The sequence below is a fragment of the Zootoca vivipara genome, chromosome 1 (assembly GCF_963506605.1).
Source record: "Zootoca vivipara chromosome 1, rZooViv1.1, whole genome shotgun sequence".
Classification (NCBI taxonomy): domain Eukaryota; kingdom Metazoa; phylum Chordata; class Lepidosauria; order Squamata; family Lacertidae; genus Zootoca; species Zootoca vivipara.
In genome coordinates, this window is record NC_083276.1 from 71,706,605 (window position 1) to 71,732,233 (window position 25,629).

At 40.9% G+C, this 25,629-nt stretch overlaps 1 protein-coding gene across 3 annotated transcripts in view; it reads right to left on the bottom strand.

The window, feature by feature from the left end:
- Positions 1 to 25,629, bottom strand: part of SERGEF (secretion regulating guanine nucleotide exchange factor) — a 96,303-nt gene that overhangs the window by 34,873 nt on the left and 35,801 nt on the right. For all 3 annotated transcript variants that reach the window (XM_035120459.2, XM_035120412.2, XM_035120430.2), the window contains one exon: positions 9,437 to 9,473. In XM_035120459.2, the coding sequence (XP_034976350.1) occupies positions 9,437 to 9,473 (37 nt within the window). The remainder of the gene's footprint in view (positions 1 to 9,436; positions 9,474 to 25,629) is intronic.

Below are 25,629 nucleotides of genomic sequence, written 5' to 3' on the forward strand. Positions count from 1 at the left end.
GAAGTTACAGGTAGGTAGCCGTGTTGGTCTGACGTAGTCGAAACAAAATAAAAAAAAATTCCTTCCAGCAGCACCTTAAAGACCAACTAAGTTTTTCTTTTGGCACACGAAAGCTCATACCAAAATAAAAACTTAGTTGGTCTTTAAGGTGCTGCTGGAAGGAATCTCTCCATGAAGATCAATGAGGCCAGTGATTGAAGCTCTTCCTCTTCATCACATGATTGTAATTAGGTGAGGGAAGTATGCAAATGAGCCTCTAGTGTTATAAGAGGGGGAGAAAAAACGATCCATCTTCTCCACACTATGCCTAATTATATAAACCTCCATAAAATAATCTACTCAGTTCAGGATGGGGGTGGGTTAGGGAGAAGTGTTACATAATAGGCCAACGCACAAAAAGCTTAATCAGTCATGTTCCAGCTCCTCAGCAACTTTCATCAAAAGCCGAAAAACTGAACTGACGTCTGAGTGACACTAAGACCATCATTCCACTCACAAATGACAGGCACCACAAGATTTTGCTACAGGGGTAAAACACATTGGTACATCTGTCTCATCTGTCTCTTATAACTAGCCGGTAATGGTATCCCGTCGCTGTCAAAACACTGACAAATAGGGTGTGGTAGTGATGAGGAACCAGAGGGCACTGGACATTTTTGAATGCAAGCTTGTCAACTGCACGTTGCTGGCTTATTTTATCACAGCTTATATTCACAAAGATACATTTGTGGGTATCTGGTCTGTGATGGCTAAGAAGACTCTCCAAAGAAGGCACAAGTTGTGGCACTTAATATTCCCTGCCCTCATCTGAAAGGACACACTGGACACACAGAATTTCTGCTGAGTCAATGCCTGCCCATTGTCAGAACTGTAAACTACTTCTTATTTTTTTATTTTTTTTATTAAAAAAAAGGTAAATAATGACAGGCAGCTATTTTAACTTCCCCTAAAATTTTATACCACAAAACAAAACTGGTACAGGATGTCATGCTTACACCAACAACTACATATACATCTTTACTCAACACTCCTGGCATCCCTTCTCCTACTACTGTAGAGGTTTTACAGTTGAAATTAGAATATCGTTGAAAGCGCATTTATTTCAGTATTGCAACTTATTATTATTATTATTTTATTTTAATTTTTACAAATGCTTTCTTTTGGAAATTCCACAGTAATAAAACAAATAGTTACAATAATACAAAAATAAACATCGCTATTACATTTCATTAATTACATTCCTTTTATAATTGACCCGCCTAATGACAAATAATTACAATTACAACAAATAAAGGCTTGACATATCTTGCTTTGCATGTCATGCATCTATCTCATATATTGGTTTCACCCTTTAAGTTGCATTACTGAAATAAATGCACTTTTCGACGATATTCTAATTTTCCGAGTTTCACTTGTATATTCTTGGCCTGCGGGTGGTGGAAAGAACTATATTTTGAAAAGTGTTGAAGCAGCATGAGCTCAAAAAAGTTTATTCCGAGAGGGGACATCATTGAGGATAGGTGATATGAGTAGGGCAGAAAGATAAAGATGTTAATCTTTATACTATATTACATAACGTGAATAAATTAAAATGTGTACTTTCCACTGAGTTATATAAATAGAGATTTATCAAAGGAAGTTCTTGTTTCCTATTCCCCCTGCAGTATGAACTACAATGTAACAATTTTATTGGCTGGTAATATAGAGAACTGTCTATCTGATACATTTTTGCAAGGTGTATGTCACAGGGCTGTTGTCCCTCACAGTGTACTTCTGTAACGAGCTTAAAATAGCTAAATCGAGCAGATTTTTTAGAGTTCTGAAATAAATCAGAAAATTAAATATTGGCATTTAATAGATAATAGATAGATAATTCTGTTGGCAGCTGGCAAATTACATTACAGAAATGGAGGACAAAACATTTTTTAAAAAAAATATATGGTTGGAAAACTGCCTGAAATAGGCAAAAAACCACAACTCATTAAAATGAATGCATTGAAATAAGTTCATTTTATATTTCTGTGTATTTCATAAACATATAAGCAAATATGCATTTTGTATAAAGTCATGTCCTAAGAGGGAAAGCCCAGTGCAATAGGAAAATAATGCTGTATTAGGACAAAATTGGGGAGGGAGCACTTACCTTAACAAAAACAATCTTAAGGCGATGGCAGGTGAAATTTACCTCCATAAACATACTCACGTAAGGAAAAAGTGTATTCATGTACACTGCTGCTTTGTCTTACCAAGTGTGTATGTGTTTCAAAGCCACAGTACACATCAGATTTCATAGATGTGCATATGTAGCAATAGAGAAAACCAAATTTCACTTATGAAAATATACACAGGTTGTATAAGCATATCATATGTAAAGTAGTGGCCAACTAAGTAGAGTGAAAAGTAAGTAGGGTGGCACAGGGTTATAAGGGTCCTATTAGAACTGTCTCAGCCCTGTAATGACAGCCACTTAATGGAAGTTAGTAAGATGGAAAAAGGAGACATAATCCCCTGCAATTTTGAGCAAGTGATATAGCACAAAACTATCAATGGCTCCTAAGCGTGACGACTATTTTCTACCCTCCACTGTTGGAGGCAGTATGCTTCTGAATACCAGTTGCTGGAAACTGCAGGAGGGGAGAGTGTTGTTGCACTCATGTACCTGCTTGCAGGCTTCCCACAGCCATCTGGCTGGCCACTGACAGAACAGGATGCTGGGCTAGATAGTCCTTCGACCTGATCTGAGCAGTCTCTTATGTTCTTATTCTATCACCTTTCAAAAACCTACAGAACGAGTCAATGATTTATGACTCACGGAACAGCCCCAAAGCCCTGAATAGAATGCCAACCATAACCCCTTATTAGGTTCCCGCAAACTCCATTCTCTGGGTCTGAGTCACTGGATAGACCTGTGTCCTTCACTCTCTCACCTCTAAGGGACAGGCCCATTTCCCCTAGCCAAAAGATATTGTGGTAATATAGCTTCCAACACCAGCAAACAGCAATGTGATGTGATGGGAAGAGGACAGCATGTTCCAAGCATCCTGAAAGACTCATTAAATAAGTGTCTCTGACTTAACCTATATAAAACATCAGATTAAATTACTCTGATGGTCTGCTCCCAGGCTTATTCTATGATTCACTGAAATGCAAAGATTTGTACTGCTGGTGGTTGCTGTATATCAAGCAATCCAACACCAAAAGAACCTAGGTCACGTACAGTTCAAGCATAAACCACAAAAAAACACAACCTGCTGAGAAAATTGCATACAATGTCTAATTTATCTCCACATAGGGGTAAACAATGTAGTAAATAGCAGTGGCACTCAACCGCTCTGTTATATAAGTCCAAATGAAGTACAGTGGTACCTCTACTTACGAATTTAATGCGTTCCAAACATACATTTGTAAGTAAAAAAAAATTGTAAGTCGAATCCCATAGGAATGCATTGGGAGAAAAAATTCGTAAGTCGAAGCAACCCTATCTAAAAATTCGTAAGTAGAAAAAATCCTATCTAAACCACATCCAAGATGGCGGACAGAGCTCCATTTGTAAGTAGAAAAATTCATAAGTAGAGTTATTTGTAAGTAGAGGTACCACTGTATTACAACAAATGTTCAAAAAGAACCCAATATATGTGGATCCTATGAAGTGCGAAGTCCACAAGTAGATGCAAGCAGAGCAAGGTTTTCCAGAATAAAAACAACCTGTTTCGCCTTCTGGCTTCTTCAGCCGCTTGAGGCCTAAGTGATGTAAAAAGATGCACTTCATAGGATCCACATATATTGGGTTCTTTTTGAACATTTGTTGTAATACCGTACTTCATTTGGACTTATATGACAGAGTGGTTGAGTGCCACTGCTATTTACTACATTGTTTACCCCTATGTGGAGATAAATTAGACATTGTATGTAATTTTCTCAGCAGGTTGCGTTTTTTTTGTGGTGGTTGCTGTATAAGCAGGACTTACAGGCATTTAGAAAGGCGGAAACCACCAAGGTTAATCTTGTTACTGAGTTTCCCTCAACTACTAGCTCCCGTTAGCTTCCCAATATCAAGGCCCTTCACAAATGTTGTGTTTCCTACAGGGGAATAACTCTAGTATAACAAAAATAGCAACAACCCTGTACGCACCATGCATTTATCTTATTGTGTGTTTTCCCCTTGGTTTTTTCAAGGGAGGGATGTTTTTGGTTCATCTCAGCATTTTATTTCCAAAGCAGAGGAGCCAAGGCAAATATAAAGTTGGGTTCCATGTTTGCATTTTACCCATGAAAATAAAATTTACTCAACAGAGGAGTTAAAAAATACCAGATCAATGGCTATGCTTGCTGAGGCTGATGGGAGTTGAAACCCAACTGTGTCTAGAAGGCCAAAACTCTCCACCTCTAGGCCTAAATTATTTCTCCTGCTTTTTTTTTTTTTGTTATATACTAAGTATATATGGAGGTATATAAGTATATATGGAGGTCTAAGTATATATGGAGGTCTCATACACCCCAGGTAGTGTGGTTGCTGACCTTGAGCCAGACATCTTGGAGAGTGAAGTCAAATGGGCCTTAGAAAGCATTACTAATAACAAGGCCAGTGGAAGTGATGATATTCCAGCTGAACTATTTAAAATTTTAAAAGATGATGCTGTTAAGGTGCTACACCCAATATGCCAGCAAGTTTGGAAAACTCAGCAATGGCCAGAGGATTGGAGAAGATCAGTCTACATCCCAATTCCAAAGAAGGGCAGTGCCAAAGAATGCTCCAACTACCGCACAATTGCGCTCATTTCACACGCTAGCAAGGTTATGCTTAAAATTCTACAAGGCAGGCTTAGGCAGTATGTGGACCGAGAACTCCCAGAAGTGCAAGCTGGATTTCGAAAGGGCAGAGGAACCAGAGACCAAATAGCAAACATGCGCTGGATTATGGAGAAAGCTAGAGAGTTCCAGAAAAACGTCTACTTCTGCTTCATTGACTATGCCAAAGCCTTTGACTGTGTCGACCACAGCAAACTATGGCAAGTTCTTAAAGAAATGGGAGTGCCTGATCACCTCATCTGTCTCCTGAGAAATCTCTATGTGGGACAAGAAGCTACAGTTAGAACTGGATATGGAACAACTGATTGGTTCAAAATTGGGAAAGGAGTACGACAAGGTTGTATATTGTCTCCCTGCTTATTTAACTTATATGCAGAATTCATCATGCGAAAGGCTGGACTAGATGAATCCCAAGCCGGAATTAAGATTGCCGGAAGAAATATCAACAACCTCAGATATGCAGATGACACAACCTTGATGGCAGAAAGCGAGGAGGAATTAAAGAACCTTTTAATGAGGGTGAAAGAGGAGAGCGCAAAATATGGTCTGAAGCTCAACATCAAAAAAACCAAGATCATGGCCACTGGTCCCATCACCTCCTGGCAAATAGAAGGGGAAGAAATGGAGGCAGTGAGAGATTTTACTTTCTTGGGCTCCTTGATCACTGCAGATGGTGACAGCAGTCACGAAATTAAAAGACGCCTGCTTCTTGGGAGAAAAGCAATGACAAACCTAGACAGCATCTTAAAAAGCAGAGACATCACTTTGCCGACAAAGGTCCGTATAGTTAAAGCTATGGTTTTCCCAGTAGTGATGTATGGAAGTGAGAGTTGGACCATAAAGAAGGCTGATCGTCGAAGAATTGATGCTTTTGAATTATGGTGCTGGAGGAGACTCTTGAGAGTCCCATGGACTGCTAGAAGATCAAACCTATCCATTCTTAAGGAAATCAGCCCTGAGTGCTCCCTGGAAGGACAGATCGTGAAGCTGAGGCTCCAATACTTTGGCCACCTCATGAGAAGAGAAGAATCCTTGGAAAAGACCCTGATGTTGGGAAAGATTGAGGGCACTAGGAGAAGGGGACGACAGAGGACAAGATGGTTGGACAGTGTTCTCGAAGCTACGAACATGAGTTTGACCAAACTGCGGGAGGCAGTGCAAGACAGGAGTGCCTGGCGTGCTATGGTCCATGGGGTCACGAAGAGTCGGACACGACTAAACGACTAAACAACAACAACAAGTATATAAGCGTACAATTAAATGAGGGCACCTATGGTATCTGGGGAGGATAATTAACTGCAAAACTAGCCTGGAAATGAGGATGGGGTAAATAAGATCCAAGCTTTTCTGCTAGGACTTCTTTTTTCATTTCGCTTCTTGGAGTTAGCTAGCATAAATGTTGCTCATTTCACATTTATCATATTTGTCTAAATTGTGCTGTGATCAGATCAGCCTGACACCTCTTATATATGTACCGATTTGTGCTCAGCTAGTTGCATTCCGTTAATTTACTCTGCATTTAGATATTCCACCTATTAACTCTTGCTTTTTGCTCAGTTTGAATTTGCCTGTGCTCACTGTTAGCTTTTAACAGCTCTACTGTTGTCTCAATCAGCTTAGTTAACACTGTATAATTGTAGAAGGACTTCTGAACCCTGGATCTTGAATGGCTTTCCCTGCCCCTGTTTAAAAACTCACATTAGCAGGGAAATAATACACAGTGATTAGAGACAAATTTCTACGGCCAACTCACATAAATGCTAGAATGAATAAATAATCGATGGTTGTTAGGAAGAATCCCTGCTAGGTGCCCTTTAACAACCTATGGATGTGATTAGGAGAGCAATGAGAAAAGAGAGGGTTCTGTTAACATGCCTCCATGCTGGTCTTCCAGGAAGCTCTTACAATGCAGACCTAGTTGAAGCAGGATTTATCATGTATAATAGATAAAAGTAATAGAATGGCATGCTGCGCTTTCTTGCTGTACACTAATGCTCTGTGCTATGCTAAAAGATCCCCCCCCCAACTATTAGAGCAGTATGAAAAAGAAACAGAGAATTTATGATTATCTCCTAGTGACAGTCCTCCAAGTCCCCAGGGTTCGCACGTCAGACACATGATCACGTCCCTTGCTTTACAAGGCTGCCGCGGACATCTAAATAACACTGTCAGGATCACAGAGAGGTCTGTCCATCAGGCAGTTCCAGCCTTGCATCCCAATTGGTGCTCACTCTGCCATGGAAATATGCCTTTCATAATCTGTTAGGAGTGTTTCCTGGGCTGATGCTTTTTACCATAACATAGCTAGAACTCTAGAACTTAATTGAGAAGAAATTGACCTTGTGGGTTAAATGGGCCAAAGATTCCTTTACCTTTCTTTAAAGAAAGAAAACAAAGATTTGCTGTGTTGGAGTGGCATTTTCTCTTCTTATAATTGTTTTAACAACAACAACAACAATGTAACAATTGATACTTCTGCTCATGGGGGTATCATAAAGCCACTCTGGAAAGTCCCCCCGTCCCTTAAAAGCAATTTCCCAGTGGGATGAGGGATGGAAGAAAGGTAGAAAATTTGGCCACACATTAACATGGAAACCAAACCTTATGAGGAATTGTTGAGGGAGTTGGGTATGATTAGCCTTGTAAAGAGGAGACTGAGAGGAGATATGATAGTCATCTTCAAATATCTAAAGGGCTGTCACACAGAAGATGGAGCAAGCCTGTTTTCTCCTGCTCCAGAGGATAGGGCCCAAACCCATGGCTTCATTAAAAGAATGAAGATTCTTATAAGGAAGAACTTTCTGACAGTAAGAGCTGTTCGACAGTGGAACAGACTCCCTCAGAAAGTGATGGACTCTCTTTCCTTGGATGTTTTTAAGTAGGATGCCCATCTGTCATGGACGCTTTAGTTGAGATTCCTACATCACAGGGGGTTGGACTAGAAGACTCCATATTCTATTATTCTATGTCTTCCAGGTCCTAAGCCTACTATTCTAGCCACTAGGTCAAGCTGTCTGGGTACTAGATTCTAGTAACTGGAAGATGCTCACCCATTGCATGATTTAAGATTTTGCATTGTACAAAGAAATAATGCACTACATCCAGGGGCATAGGAAGATAGGGGCAGTGGGGGCGGGGCACCCCGAGCAGCGTGATCCCAGGGGCGCCATCGCGGCTGCCCGCCCTGCCCCCAAAACGCACGTCCCGCCCCTGCGCACGACTTGCCCCGCCCCCAGAACACGCACCACGTCCCTGGGGGCAGCGCGTCTGCTCTCCGCCCCCGGTGGCAGAGCATGAAGCTCTGCCGCTGGCTACATTCCTAAACCTATGATATATGATCTGCATTGTGGTGCAGTAGGAGTTTGGTAGGAGATGATAGTTGCAATACCTATGGCAATGATTGGCTGAGCTGCCCTGATATCAGAGAGCCAAGGCAGGCAGAAGGGCTTTGGTCTTCCATTTGTTCAACTGCTCAGTTCTTAGGGAGAGGCAGCGCATGAAAAAGCGACTAGGAGGCAAAAGGAGTATTGGCTTAGGAAGTAGGAATGGAGGGCTTATAAAAACAACAAGGCAAGGGAAACTGGTTGGAGCAGCTTAGCAAATGAGGATTCAACAATGGGAAGTGATGCAGAGGAATGAGAGCAATTGAGGGAAAAGCAAGATCAGGAAAACTGAAAGAGAGGGCAGAGGAAAACTACACAAGGTCAGGAGCTGCAGAGATGAGAAAGTATTTTTTTTTTTGTTTAAGATAACCAGTCACATTTTTTGCTGTAGGCCAAAAAAAAATTGTAAATGCATAGAATTTTCCTCCTTATACTAAAATGCAGATTAGTTCATAGTTAGATTTCTTATTATCTGCTTGACAGTGAAAGTTCCCATGTCAAATAAAAAATATTTGCCTGATTTTTGATGTCAGGTGCTGGGCAGCTGGGCATGGTTTGGGGGAAATGGCCTGGCAGACCAAATAAGGACCCCTGCCAGGCCTAATTAACCCCAAGGGCCGGAGGTTCCCCATAACTGTGGCATAGAATAGATGAGAAGCAGCCAGCTTGTTCAGTATTGAGGGTTGCACAAAGATATGCCATGAAAGAAATAATAATGCTAATTTTCGAATTTGAGATCCATGCAGTTAACATAATTCATCTTGTTTGCAATTTTCCAAACTTTCAAAGTATTAATAGAAAAAACAACCAAATGGAAGTCTTGAAACGGCTTGCGGTTTTTAAAAAAATGACTTTGCCTCTAAATCCACTCCCACTTCAAATTTCTCCCGCCCCTAGCATTTTCAGTTTGCCAAGCAGCTTCTTGAAGGTTACATCTGCAATCGATAAGTTTATGGGGAGTTAAGAGGCAGCAGCAGAATCTGCAGCCTCTTTTTAAAGAAATCCTTGACTGAAGGTCAATGAGAATTTTGATGCAAACTTCACTCGAGTCAGCATTTCACCAACAATTCATATTTTCCCATTTCAGGTTATGTACATTGTGTACAATGCTCATGTCCTCTGCCACAATTTCCACATTGATCACAGTATACAGTAAATGATAAGTTTGGCACACGTGGTACATTCTTGGTTCTGCTCTAACTGGAAATGAATTGTCAAAGCATTTGATAATGGAAGCAACTTACCAACTATTGCTAGATTGTGCTCCGAGCCACATGCAATCTGCAAAAGAAATGGGAACATAATGGTAAAGAGATGAGCTAGGCAACAAAGTTTATTGCCATCAGTGTAATTTGCACTGTCCGATTCTAAATCCAAATAAAATGGTGATGAAAGAAAAATCTGTGTCATTATATTTTGAGAATAACAGATTGCTTCCGTCATTTCGTATGCATTATTTATAGTCTTCAGAGTCCTAACAAGGAGGTTTCAGCTTGTCTCATTGTAATCAGGGGCATCACTACAGGTTTTAACAGAGTCAAACAGTTTTCAAAGGGGTGGCAATTTAGCATGATTCAAAGTCCCACTTTTGGATGTATTCCAAGTGAAACTGGAAGGAAGTGGTATATTTTAAAAGTATGTTTTAATTATTTTTGTTATTATACCTCATAACAATTATAGTGATCTTCTCAACACAAAACAAACGATTTTAAAAAACCACCCAAAAATAAATTTGTCCTTTTGGCATGCATTTCTAGTGCAAAGGCCCATTTAATTTTTGAGCTGGCCAGAGGTACAGGTGTTCCTGAGGAATAATGACATGTGATCTGCAACACAGGGATGGGGCAGGAAGGCCACCTGCCAGATAGTATATCTTGTTTCTTAGAAGCAATATGGCACTACTCTTTTTCCCCAGAGATCATTATAGCTGCTATTCATTTTATTAGTAATAAAAATTCTGCTCCTTCAAAGGTCAAATAGCTCACCAGGGGAAAACAAAAGTGTAATACACTAATTATATACTGTAGTAAGATATAACTGATTTGAAATGAGACCATTCCACTTTATTTTTCCCCTCTCACTTTGATCACACCAGATAAGGACAACATTAAAATAACAACATACCCATACACATCAGACCAGATAAAGGGAACCTCTGTTTCCCTCTCATGAAAAGTTCCCACCTCTACAAGATCCAAGTCGTGAAACAAAATTCCAACTTCTGCAAATGATGAGCCTACCATTACTAATTAAGAAAAAGAGCAGGTTGCATAAATTCCCTTCATATTCAAGCCCAGAAAAACCACCAGTGTGTTCTGTACAAAGGAGGGCTGCTAGGGACATGTATTAGGGCTCGCTAGAGGGACAACCTCTCACCCAAGCTGATACAAGTAAATTGCTTATTGAATACAGTGGTACATCGGAAATTGAACGGAATCTGTTGTGGAAGTCCATTCTATTTCCAAAGCATTTGGAAACCAAGGCGCTGCTTCCGATTGGCTGCAAGAAGCTCCTGCAGCCAATCAGAAGCTGCAGAAGCTGCAGAAGCCACGTTGGATGTTCAGGTTCCAAAAAACGTTCGCAAACCGGAACACTCACTTCCAGGTTTGCGGAATTCGGGAGCCAAAGTGTTCGACTCACAAGGTTTTCGGTATCCAAGGTACGACTGTACTTTGGTCCAGGGCTCGACAGAAATCCAAATTACAACTTATTTTGATCTGATCTTCTAAGTAAATTGTTGCTTTAACTCTTGAACAACAACAAAAGGGGGGTGATCTGTATCAGGACTACAGCAGGAGACAAAATTTTAAAGCCAGTGTTACAATCTAGATCAGAAGGGAGGCACTCCTACAATTTCCTTTTTAAAGCCGTTCACCATCAGTCAATTCCTTCCATGGCAGGATACAAGTGTTATGTATCTCTCTGTGGAGCAGATGCACAGGTTTGCATCCACACAGAAATAGGGAAAGCGCTGTGCAGAGTCAGAGAAACAGCAGAAGCCAGCCTCCTAAAGTCAAGCACTGGGATGCAATGCTCATAAGGCTGCTTAGCTCAGAAGAATTCCAGCAACCTTCTGCTAGCTACTGAGATGGAAAACCTGAACTAATCAGAAACAAGTGGAATTAAATTGCAATCTGTGATTGTAAAAAGTGGCTCTTTAACTAGTTCAAGTGCCACAATCAAGAGTATTGATAAGCAATAATTACCCCAAGCAATCAAGCAATAAGTGCCGCAATCAAGACTATTGATAAATATAAATATCGAACAAGGAGATGAGATCTCCTACTTATATAGTCCAGTGCTGACATCTCAAATGGAACAGATGCATCTCTAGTTCAAAAGCACAGGAGTGAGTGTGTGTGTGTGTGTATCAGCATCTGGAGAGGGCCCAAATGGGATTCAGAGATTAGCACTTGGGAGAGTGCTTTTTAGTCCCATGGCAGTTGTGTTATGGGGTGCCATGTTGAAGGGCACTATTTTATCTCCAATGCTATTTAATATATATATGAAGCTGCTGGGCATGCTCATTAGGAGTTTTGGGGCAAGTTGCCATTCAAACACTGATGCTACTCGGATCTGCTTTTTCACAACATTTGAATCATGTGTGGCTTGAATCCTGGTAAAACAGAGGCTCTGTGAGTGGGTAATTCAAGAGATCATTTGCACTAGATGAGGCTGTATTCCCCCTGAAGAAGCAGATATATAGTCTGGGGGTGCTTCTGGAAACAGTTCTGTCACTGGAAGCCCAAGTAGCTTCAGTAACTAGAAGTACCCTTTACCACCTGTGCCTGGTACAATATTGCTGTGTTCATCCTCTGAGCCAAAGGTAAGACCCATGTTGGCTTTCAATGCAAAAGGCTAGAAAAGGTTGAGCACTGGGCAGCTGATGCTCTGACTCAGGGCAGAAGGAGTAAAAACAGTCTCTGTTTCTGTCTCTTCTTCTCCCTTTCTGTCCAAGAGCATACAGGTCTGTTTTTATTGCTGCCATCATCTTCCACACAGTCAAAATTATCTTTCTGAAGTGCATACCTATTCATCAGCTTGCTTAATCAGAAGCAATTGTATTTTCATTAAAAAGAGGAACTGCAGCACAAAGAATCACGCTCCCCAAAGAAGGCACAGCAATTCAGATGCCTTAACAGTACAAGCCTATACATGTCTACTCAGAAGCTAGCCTTCATGGGAAGCACTCACACATATTGCCTGCAGGATTGATTTCAAGCAAAGGCTGGACTAACAGTACAAGAAACAGTATCTTAACCATGGCATTTGGCAAAGCTTCAATGGTACTCATTTGGAATCTATGCTGTCTACTTGCGATGGCCAACCTTAAAAAGGATTCTTTACATTTCCACAGAAACAGAGGTGCTTTCCCTTTTTGCCCTGTCACCCCCTTTTCAACCCCTTTGTACATGCCCCATGGACCAGTTATCTTTAGAAGCACCTTCAGGGTGTATGTGTGTCATTAGGGAAGTGTTAGAGTAATAAATATGGATTCAATTTTTTAAATGGAACTCCTGAGTTATTTATGTCTCTTCAGGGACTTGGGTACCAGAAGGGTTATTACTAGCATCATAAATTTTGGATGTTTCCCAGCAGACTGTATGATGCAGGATCTTTTGAGTAAGGAGTAGCACTTGAAGATCTCAACTTGGGAGTGGAGATGCAAGTTGCTAGTTCTCATAGTTATATAACTATGACAACTCCCTTTCAGAAGATGTCGACTAAAAGATCAGAACGCAAAGGGGAAGGATTGCTAGTGGTCAAGGGTGAATATTTTTTCTTTACATTGATTAATGGGAGCAAAGGAGAAAGGGAAAGGATTTGCAGTGCAGGAAATTATGTTTTTCCCCTCTGTCTCGGGCTCTACCTCACTGTCCCACAGTTGGTCACAGAGTTGCTCTCTGCTACCATCCGACTCCCATCTGGCAAAGGGGAAGGGGTGTATCTCAGGTTCAGTCCCCAGCTGGGAACAGGACTCCTGTCTAAAACCCCAGAGAATCACTGTCAGTCAGTACAGACAATATTGTATATGTGCCACTTCGTGCATCTAATGAAGTGGGCTTTAGTCCACAAAAACGTCTACCATTTTTAAGGCACCACATAACTCTTCGTAGATTTTGCTGCAACAAACTAATACCAATACTCATCTGTAAAAGTGTACACAACAGTGAGCTAGAAGAATGTAGTGTTCAGCTCAGTCTAAGGCAGCTTCCTATGTTCCATATAGTTCCATATGGACTATCTCCATTTTAGCCCTTATCCTCTACCCCAGGCCACATCTTCATTACTAAACTTCATGTCCTCTACAACTTCTGTCTGTATGTAAGGTATCGGTGAGAGAGATTTGGATCATGCTTATGCAGGAGTAGTAGTTGCACAAGTACATGGATCGGGATGTGCAATCAAATGTGGACCCCGTGGAAAGCAATCCAATGTAGTTAAACAGCATCAAAGCTTGGGTGCTTGTTTCAATGTGTGCTTCGACTGCGCATTTATGTCTGAGGCTCAAGATCCAGCAGGTTGTGAGCAAAAGCCCAAAGTGGCCACTCATTCAAATGGATGGTCACCTGGAAGTAAGATCAGAGTTCAACGGTGTTTACTTCCCATGCAAATGTGTGAAAGGCATTTGGCTGCAGCCAAAGTACACAATTTTGTTATCTAAGGCACCAATTTCAGCACATTACTGCCACATTTAATTGGGGTTAACAGGAGTTCAGAAAGGATCCACAATTTATAAATCCCCTGGAATATTTGGTGATGCAAAACTCTTTGAGTGGATTCCGGCAAACTAGTTGTGCTGGTGCAAGGATTTCTGATTTCTGATTGTGAAAATGAACTTCCCCGCCTTCTTTTCTCCCTGCACACCCTCTGTTCTCTGAGTGATTGCCCCCCCCATAACAAATTTAAGGAATGTGAAGGGATGCAAGGAGAGAGGCGAGGGAGGGGACGTTGTGTTGCACACCCAAAATTCATTGACACTAATAGAACTACTTCATTGGACACCACTCTTTCCTTCAAAGAAAATTTAGGGGCATCTCAGTAACTCTAAATCACATAATAAACATAAATTCATATTTCAAAGATGAAATATTTCCACCTTTATTGTGGTTCTTTCACCACAGCCTCACCAAAGCACTTTGCAAACAGCACTAATGATGTTTCCTTTGTTATAATCTGTCTGGGCAAGAGGAAGAAATCTGACATTCCTCTTGTTCCTCATTAAAACACACCACCACTCTGCAGTCCTGCCCGGACATTATCTAGTAGTATCCTATACTGTATGTATGTTTTGTAGATCTAATAGAAATAAGTGCATCATGTTTTGTCTCCCTCAGTAAAAGTCAGGACCAAATTCAGGAGCCAAAGGAACAGAAGTCATTGGAATGAAGAATAGCACCATTTCAATATCAAGAGAACACATGTACAATTTGTAAGTTACCAGAGTGGCAATCACACCTCTCTGGGGCTGGATCCTACAGGCTTCATTAACAATAAGCAAACAGATGATGAAACCGTATGGGATCATGTACCACCCCATATACCAGGGTCCCCACCAGCACTGGCACTGGTAATATGTGAGATCCTAGCAATCCCATCAATTATTTACCTAACAAGATTAACTTTTTTTAAAAAAACACTAACCTTACATTGTTTACATAAAATAATAAGGGTTTCATCCACCCCTGCCATTCCAGTCATATAACAGAACTTCCCTCCCTTCCCCTGAGCCCCACTCCCCACTCCTGCCGCACACCCTCAAGATCTGCTCCAAAGGGTTGTAGGAACCTCTCTAACATATTTTGGAGACAACAAGGAGAGGGTGACGAAGTCCCATTGTATGAGCAGAATTCCACTCAGCCCATTAGATACAACCCACAAAGATACAACATGATTCAACTAGCTAAATGCTACTGGAGTGGAATCTGGGCACACAGCAGTGGTAACTATGCCATCCCAGATAAAGTATGGACAGAGGTATATTATTTATTTATTTCTTCATAGGTATATTTGCACCACCCTTCAAAGAAATCCCTAGCATGACTCACAACAAAATCAAAATGCATTAAGACGGGCCAACCAAATAAAAACAGCATACTAAAAATAATATTCTCAAAGCAGGCGTGATTCTGGGGAGAGCATTTGGCAATCACAGTGTTGGTATTTAAACACCTAAGAAGGTATTTTCCTCTGTTACCACCCACCCCACCTTGGTAGAGCCTCTACTGAATACAGTATTTTACTGCCTGGAGAAACAGATGGGTAAACCTTTTGCAAACAGACTTTTAGAGGGAGGAATAAAGCACAGTTTCACAAAATGAATAGCATGCCCTAAAGGTATATGTAATGCCCCTGGGCATCTATATGCAATGAAGATATTCCTTAATAATTTTGTTACACTAAAACACAGTGTGCAAGAGAAAGCAGCCATGTCCATTCTATTCTTCTCTAGTGCATAGCTTAAAAATAAATAAATCACAGTCTGATGAGTAGATCAGAATGTATTACAAACGCGAAGATAAATGACCACTCTTATTTTAATACATGGCTATAGTACCAATAAGAGAAAAGAGAAATTAAAACATTATCTGATGATATATTATCTAAAGGCTGGAACCTTTTATCAAAGTTTCGGATTTACATTTAGTCACAGGTATCTTAAAATCCCACTGCCAGTTCTTTTTTTGGCAACATAACCAGACAGGCCAGAAAAAGATTATATTCTCTCTGGGTTTAGAAGTCAAAAGGGAATGATAAGTAGTAACAGAGATTTGCAAATCAGTAAAAATCAACGCTTATGTAACGCTGCATAATCATTCTTTTCTCCTGCTGCTCCCTCATGCATTTGATTAATGTATTGTACCATTGATTTGCACTGTTTGACATATCCCAGCTACATTTTGTATGCATAATTCCACAGATAAAGAAAAAGAAGTGAGAGTTTAATTAGAAAAACTGTCAGTCTTAAAGAATCAAAGATTTAAAACTTTCTGGATCACATCAGTCTTGATAAGCAGAAGGCAACTCACCAAAAAACCAAGTCACCTGCCAGCTAGCAACAAATGAAATGCACATTGCCATGAACATATTTTTAATGATGTTAGTATATGTTTCAAGATTCATAAACTAATAGGGTACTTCAGGACAGTGGGATACTTAAAAGGTTTGCAAGTGGTTACAAAAGCTAATATAATTTATTCAGTTTACCAGGAAATTAGGGAATTGGAAAATATCTATAAGGTAAACAAAATTTGTTGTTGTTTAGTTGTTTAGTTGTGTCCAACTCTTCGTGACCCCATGGACCATAGCACGCCAGGCACTCCTGTCTTCCACTGCCTCCCGCAGTTCGGTCAAACTCATGTTTAAATATTTAAATAATCACATGGTATCCAGAAAAGCAGTTCCGTTAGTACAAGGACCTTGGCTGTGCAATAGAATTACCCCTTGCTCTCCTCTCCCCACGCATCACTAAAACTGTTCTGGGTTTCCCCCAACTCTCAGGAGCAGCTTTTTTTGGGGGGGGAGAAGGATAGAACCTATGGAATCAGATTATACTTCAATATTTAGCAAATTATATCTACTTATCTTCTTGTCCAAATGATGTGTATATCATACTCCTTTTACTCACATGCCACATTTCCTCTTCGCCCTACACTATGCTGTTCCATTAAGCCATTTCAGAACTACACCTTAATAACGAGCCATAGATGTGCGAACTCTTCTGGAGACCATTTATGGACTCCCATACTGCAGAAACTGCACAAAAATGCATTTCTGGTTTCAAGACCTAGTTTCAAGAACTGTGGCTTTGTATAAGAAAAATGACTGGCAAGCACAGGGGAGTTCTCATACTCCTCCAGGAAAAGAAGAAAGAAAAATTATCGAGTGGACTGTGCTTGTTATCTAGCACATTCTGTGGTAGGTGAAGAGGCTACTGTGCTCACTTGTCATTCCCAATACTTTCTAGAAGACACTCTCATTTTTCAAACAGGTTCAATGGTCAAAGGATGCCACTAGAACTGCAGTGTTCAAGGTTCAAACCGCCACCCAGCCATGAAGTTTATATGGTGACTTTGAGCCTAGCCCCAATCCAACCTATTTCATAGGGTTGTTGTGAGGATAAGAAAGGGTGTGGAGACCCAAGCACATTGCCCTCTGCTGGAAGGAAGGAAGGAAGGAAGGAACAAATTTATAATAAAACTGAATGAAGAAAATTTAAAAAATGAACTACTAAGAGCTTCTTCTGGGTTTGTTTTAGTAGTAAGGCCATCAACATGGAACATGGAACATCTCAATACAGTATTACATATGTTGGAGAGAGAGTCCACTGCTATCTCATTTTGCAAACAGGATGGCAGCAGCAAATCAATTCAATTCAAAGTGCCACAAACTGGATCGTGCCAAATGTGATGTATTTGGAACCAGAGACAGAATACTAGCTAACATTGTTAAAGAACCTATCGACAAACTGTATGTGCTGTTCCCACAGACAATTAAATTGCTCAAGCTGCTTTTTCAGCACAAAGAACCTATGAACATGCAGGCTGCAACCAGCTGTGATGAAGCTATCTCAAGTGCTGGCAAAGATGCTTCATTCATTCTCCAGGGATGTGAGAATAATGGCGATCTACCAGAAACATCACGGCCACTGATAGTTGTTGTTGCTGCTTGCAGAATCCCAAAGCACATTTGTTTGCTGGGTTTTCTGCATCCCAGATGAGTAAGAAACAACAGACCCTTAAGGAATCAACCTGAGGCTGTCAAGTACCACACTGTGGTGAAAGGGTTTTTATCAAGAGTTTGTTCATAGTTTTCATGAAGTGAAACTGTAAGCTGTAATCAGAGTTGCTGTTCTATTTGATACACGGGGCAGATAACAAATTCAGCTTCTCAGAAATAGACACTCTGCTGAAGAAATCCCCCAGTGAACAACCACAACACAAGATTGTGGCCACACTGTGCACTGAAACCATGCAGTCACTGTGCACTGAAACCATGCAGATCTATTGATGTACTCCATACATTTTTTGTCCTGGACCCAGAGGAAAAGTCCTCAGATGCAGAGACAGATTCACCCACCAAACCTTTCCATGTGGATCTCCTGTCTCATCTGCTCACCTGAACCTGAGGAGGCACCTAAGCTGCTAGAATTTTATGACTGGACCATAAACCCTTCAGAGAAAAGACCCAAGGAACCCCCCAAAGTAGTGCACACAGCTTGAAACCAGGATGCTTGGAAGAAGCCAATGGCTGCAGAACAAAGTACTGGTCTGTTAACTTGCCAGATTCAACACTCAAGGGATGGGACTTTAATCTTTACTACCTAGCCAGGGCTAAAAAAAAAAACTCTGTTAGTTGTTCCAGGACAATGTTGAGACCACAAGACTTCCAGTTATGACCCTGAACCTGAATGAGCACCTTGGTCGAGACTATTTCAGAGCCATGCTTTAAGAAAGTATTCATCTGATAGATATGGTCAAGAAACACACATCAAAAATCCAAAGCTCATAGAGAGAAATCAGCAAAAGCACATTCTGCAACTTGAACCAACAGGAAATAGAAAGCCTCTGTTCACAGAAGAAATGCAAAGTCAAATGTATTCAAGAACTCTGTGCAAGACTGCCATCCTCCAGTACAATCCACAAGGCTGAATTAGCAACATATACAAGTTGGATGGCAAAAAACATAGATACCACAAACTGGACCATGTATCAAGGTAAACTAATTACTTCAAAATGTTTATTATACAGTGGTACCTCGGGTTACAAACGCTTCAAGTTACAAACTCCGCTAACCCAGAAATAGTACCTCAGGTTAAGAACTTTGCTTCAGGATGAGAACAGGAATCATGCTCTGGCGATGCGGTGGCAGCAGGAGGCCCCATTAGCTAAAGTTGTGCTTCAGATTAAGAACAGTTTCAGGTTAAGAACGGACCTCCGGAACAAATTAAGTTCTTAACCAGAGGTACCACGTTGTTGTTGTTGTTGTTGCAAATTTCTGTGGATAATTTTTTTACTGTACTGTTGATTATTAATTAATTTGCATGGTATTATTACACTGTAGCTTCATATCTCAAAAAAATTGTGTTTGGTTGCTGTCTTTGACTCTGCCATGGAAACAGCTCCTGATATGCAGTTCTCTGCTCTGACTTTTTACTTGTCAGTTCTTCTTCAACATCTGGATTTAATTCTTTTATGCAGGTCTCAATCTATAGCTACCAATGATCCTATCATTTAATTAGATATAGTGTTCCAGGCCTTCACCTTTATATAAGGACATTCATCTCAAAGCCAGGTCTTCAGCCTTGCTTTCAGTCCTACTTATGATATTCCATATTTACTTGGTGGGTGGAGGTGAAAATAAAAATTCTGATCTGCTTCTGAGTTGCTCTGTGCTGTCTGCTTCCATTTGTGCTTCAAGTTCAATGCCACTTTCTATAAAATAAAGCTCTGAGTACTCCATTCACTATAAACAGAATCTGAAAACAGCTCTAACTCCCCCTCTTTTGACCAAAGTGGATGAAATTTGCAGGCACAAAAGCCCTACCAGAGAAGATAAATTAGGCCAAATTGTACACAGCAGTTTACATGCATGGCCCATTTAAAGGTTTGGGTTTTTTAACTATAACTTTTTCATTCTCTGCCATAATTAGATATGATTTGCAGCCACGGTCACCCCTTCTGAGGTGATGCTTGTCCAGTTTCAGAATGCTAGCTGCTGTGGCTCTCCTGTAAGGGCAAACTTTAATCTTTGGGGATGAGTACAACAGGAATCAGGGGCAGGGGGTTAGGAGAAAGGAGCATGGATCCCCAGGCAAACCTATTGTCCCTGAGAGGCAGTTTATTAACTGTTACTCACATGTCCCCAACAACAGTAAAGTATTGGGGAAGTGTGATATTCCCCCCAAATGAAGCATTGTATTTGGGAAAGCACATGTATCCACATGCAAAAGAACTTGCAGTGAACATTTGATAAATTATAAATAGATAGTCCTGAACAGACTTAGGTGCCCGAGGGCTATTGTTTTTTCCCTTTTCATAAGCACCAAGCCATGATGATGAGATGTGACATTCTTGCAATGTTCGCTTCTCATTGCATGATCCTAAAAACAAATTGTTTACAACAAAGGGATGACAACAAAGGGATGACACTATTACTGTATCCTACATACAGATGTGCATGGCAGAGAAAACTAATAAGACGATTACACTGAGTCAGAATTTCCAATTTTAAGAACAATTGACACTTTGGTGGGGTGGGGGATGTATATTGTGTGAAAACCACATCAAAAAAAGCCCCGTCTGCAAATCTCCTGACTTTCATCATTCCCAATATGGAAGATAAAGAAAACGTGAAAACAATTTCTCTCTGTGCTCTAAGCTGAACATTTCAGTTCAAACTCTGCTTTTTCTTCACACTTCAGCTGCCTCAGACAACATCACTTTAATACTCAGGAAGACAGTTCCCTAAATCAATAAGCAGTGGTACATGAGACACAAAAATCTCTCTGTTTTTAAAGATATCCTGGCCCAGGAGGGAGGGGGGACCTAACAAACTACAAAAGAGACAGCTCGTGTTTGTGGCACAAAAACTCCCAAAAATAGAATAAACGAATACTGACAACTATTAGCATGTGATTCTCAAAGGTATTCAGGGTAAACTGAATTAAGGTCCCACAGAGATCCAGAACTGAGGCAATATTAAAGGCCATTCCAGAATTCTAAAGGCCATTCCACACATTATGGGCCAGTAAACCTGTGTTTGTTCTTAAGCGCATACTTGACCGAGAGCTGTGGCCAATGCTGGCTCTCCAATGCATGATTCGATGTGCTGTATGGATTTTCAGATATGTGTACAATTAAAAACATAAGCAGTCCCCATTATATTAACCACATGTGAAATGATCAGAGCTACTGACAGATACAAAAAATGGTGAAAACTAAGGGGGAAATCAAATGTCATTTCCCCACCACCATCTCTTTTTTATATAACCAGTAAGTAAGAATAGTTTTGTGTTCTGTGAACAACATGCATGTAGAATGTAAAAATGGCCTCCTACCCTGCTCAAATATGGTTTTAAGTTCCTACACAATTACAGGCTCCACATCAGAAAATCTTCTGAGGCCAATATTTACAAATTCTTTCAATGTTTTATAGTGATCATTATACAGTACATTTATACTCTTATTGATACCTATAGCACCCTTTAAACATTTATATATAGCACATTTTATACATTTATACACAGTGCCCTTTATGTTTACTTACTTGCACTGCTGTAATAGTCAAAAAAAGACAGCTCTTAATATTTATTGCCTTTAAATAAACTATTTGTTTTTAAATATGAACTCGAATACATACAGTAACTATACTCATTGCCGCCTATGACAAATAACTTTAAATCTTTCCAAACATTGCTTTTCTTTTTAGCAGATTCCTACTTCCTGTTTCCTGACAGTCTTTCTAAAACAATAAAAAGGACCTATGGCGGGTGCTTGTGTTTACCCCAGCTGTTTTCTCTGTTGTACTAGACCCATAAACATAAAATATCCAGCATGCCCTGCCTTCCAGTGATATAAAGCAGCTGGTCAAACTAAGGCCATTCAGCATGAAGTGCACTGAACTATAACAGCACATAAACTGGCACCAAGCTGAGCAACTTTCTGGGGCTCTCCAAATATTCATTTGGGCAATCATGTTCCAACAGTCATGCACAATATTCTGATTTCATTTCATTGACACAACCTTATCACTTCTGTAGCATAAACTGTGGCTGCTATAGAAAATGTAGGAAAATGACTCTTCTCTCTTCAGATTTTAAGGGTAATATTCTTCTCTTTCCACTGTTGAGAATAGAATAGAATAGAATAGAATAATTTATTGGCCAAGTATCAACCATACTTGGAATTTTGCTTCGACTACATTGATGCCACCACCATTCTTCCATTGTTTCCCTATGTCCATTTTAGACTATAAGCCTTGTAGGGTAACCACTTACGCAGGGAGACTGTACTTTTGTTCATATAAGTCAACTGATTTTTTTTCTCAAAAAGTAGGCAAAGGGTTTTATTATTTCAGCAGCAGGAATCAAAATAAATCTCAAATTCATTTTACATTGCCAGTAACCATTATCTTGAAAGAGAGAACACCTTCACAATATTTCCTCAATTTTCCACATGCCACTATGTGTGTGTGCTTGTGGAGCAAATATGATTATTCCTTCATTCGTTATCACCATGGATCACTAATGATAGTACAGAATCACATAACAAAGCACCCCAAACAAACTTGCCAATAATAGTACCATTTTTGTATGAGTTGTGCAGTACAAGCCAATAATCAAGCCAGTACTTGGATGATGATGATGATGATTATTATTATTATTAACAACTAGACTTCTTGGTCACTTGTTACCCATTTAGAATGCCTCAAAATAGATCATCCCATTTTGAACTCCACCTGGTCGGAATGTGTGTGCCCCTGTCCCCCACCAAAAAATACTCCAAGTAACTCATGGGGCTTGTTAACAGCTCAACATAAGAGCTTCCCATAGATCAGGGATGTCCAACTTCCAAGGTACTGTGATCAACTCACACTAAAAAAAACACTGGCAGTGATCTACCCATTGTATTGGCCAGAGTTGTTGAACTTTTTTCCCCCCTGGGGGTTGAAATATCGACCAGGAGGCATCGACCAGTAGGATGCCAAAAATTGAATGCCAAAATTGGTACCTATTTAAAAGGTTAAAGATGATGTGAGCTACCTATACAACATGTATTATTGGGCAGCCATTCAAACAGAGTTAAATCAATCAATCAATACATGTGGGGAATGTAAAGGTTTAAGAGGAGAGGCTTCATGTTTCAAAGCCCTGCTGAACATTTGGATGCATGAGAGCTGAGCTGTGGGGGCAGTCTGCCACATAAACTGCCTCAAGTTCTCTTCATTCTATAATGCCGGGGCAGTCCACACAGCGTATTCTAGAAGCTGTTGAATTGCATCAACTTCCCTCAGCCGCAGGAGTATGACAAATGGCATGGGGTGAAGGGACCTAGAGTCCAAGAACATTGTAAGGTACCACATTGGCTAACCCTGATATATGCCTCCACAGCAGAAATCTTACTTAACTCCTCCCATTGCAAGAAATTCCTCCCACGCTACAAAGAATGTGGCAATGGCTTGGATTCAGACTTAGTGAAATCACTTAATTGAATCAATGAAATCAATTAAGCTAGTCAGGACTAAATTGCCTCACTGATTTCAATGAGTCTCTTATTATGACCAGGTCTGGTTCCAAATCAACATGTGTGCTTTTGTGTTAACCTACCTGGCTTCTTTTGATAATACTCATGGCTTACCAGTGACTACCTTGACCCAGAACACAACGTTTTCTGTTCTTATTTAATAGAATAATTAATGTTCAGTGTTGTGTCCAAATATAAGGAAAAGGAAAAGAGAGGAACGGACCACAATATGAAAGAAGCTTCTTCATCCTGCTACACAAAGATGGGAGTATCTGCTATATTGTGGCAATGCTTTGCATAAGCTGCAGTGTCTGTGAAGCACAACCCATATGATGCAGAAGAGGGTGGGTTTTTTTTCCTGCACACACAGTACACGCACAAAAGAAGCAGTTTCCCTAGCAACCGAGCCGCAGTGAAATTTATCAGGACAGCTCCTCACCCTCTACATGTTACAGGATAACATTGTATGGATCAGCTGACACCTAGTGTCTGAATGCTGCTGCATGAAACAATTTCCTAGGCACACTGTAGCAGGCAATTAGAATATTTTCCTCTTTCAGGATGACATACACTAATAATCACTAACACTCTCTCTCACCCACACACCACTGCCATCCATTTCTAAAAGCAGCAAATACCATTCCTTCATTTGCACTTCTAGTCGGGTAAAATTTCTTTAAAAATAGGTCGAAAATGAAAGAAAGACAATGAAACTATAACAAACATTCTAGAAGAAACAGATGCTACATCAGCATATGCTGAAGTACTTTACAGCCATGTTTGTTTTGTAAAAATGGCACTATCCTGTGGCTGGCATACAGCATTCATCCCTGCTAGCACAGCATCCCCTGCACAGAGTTCTGTTGATGGAAAGAGGGGCTGGATTTTGCCTGCACCCCCTTGTGCTCTCTGCAAATCCAGTGTAAGAGGTGATGCTGAGTTCTGCAAGCGGAGAAAAGGGGAATTGGCAAGCGTCACTTTCTATCCTCTCCACCAGTGAGATACCTCCATTGGATCAAAAGCTTCCATGTTTCCGACTTTGGCCATTGGTGCCAACATGTTGGGAGGAGGAGGAGTCATAGACAGAGTGATGCTAGGGTGAGGGAGCTGAGTGTAGTTGGAGTTGTGCCTCAGAACAGGCTTGTTGGAAGCACCACTCCTCCTTCTTTTGTAGGGACACAGGTGGCACTGTGGTCTAAACCACTGAGCCACTTGGGCTTGCTGATCAGGAGGTCAGCGGTTCAAATTCCCTGTGGTGGGGCGAGTTCCCGTTGCTCTGCCAGCCTAGCAGTTCAGAAGCATGCCAGTGCAAGTAGATAAATAGGTACCACTGCAACAGGAAAGTAAACGGTGTTTCCGTGCACTCTGCTTTCCGTCACGGTGTTCCGTTGCACCAGATGCAGTTTAGTCATGCTGGCCACACAACCTGGAATCAGTGCCAGATTTATGTATAAGCTAAACAAGCTATAGCTTAGGGCCCCACTCTCTTGGGAGCCCTCAAAAAAATTAAAGAGGAAAAAACTAGATGTACATTTCCAAAATATAAGATGAAAAAAACAAATAAAATAAAACCTACATACAGCAACAGTGTTTTGTGTTGTGTAGGCTCCTATGATGTAAGTAATGGGCCCTGCCTGCTAGCCTGCACCCGAAAATATCACATATACAGGGCCCCATTACCTTCAGTAGCTTAGGGCCTCATCAAACCTAAATCCAGCCCTACCTGGAATGCTGTCTGTGGACAAATGCCAGCTCCCTTGGCCTGAAAGCAAGATGAGCGCCGCAACCCCATAGCCACCTTTGACTGGACTTAACTGTCCAGGGACCCTTTACCTTTTACCCTTCTGAAGACTTCACCTGCATGCATTAACACAATGGAGGAGGGAATACTAGACACAAATACTAGTGGGGGGGGAGGCAGGGGCTGAGGACAGAGCTGGAAGCTCACCTCAAACCAGGTTTGCTGGAGGCACTGCCTCTACCCTCCTCCGTCCCTTTCCTTCATGACACTTCCTCAGCACAGGCTCCATGGAAAAGGGGGCAGTAGTGGCAGAGCCTGGGCGCCTCTCATGCCATTTCCACACTGTGAGAGCAGCTGCCTCGTGCTGCTGGTGAGGCACTAGTGAGCAAATGCCTCACAGAAAGAGGAGATGGCGTCATGATTCATGGCATCATGGCCTCTACTCTACTGT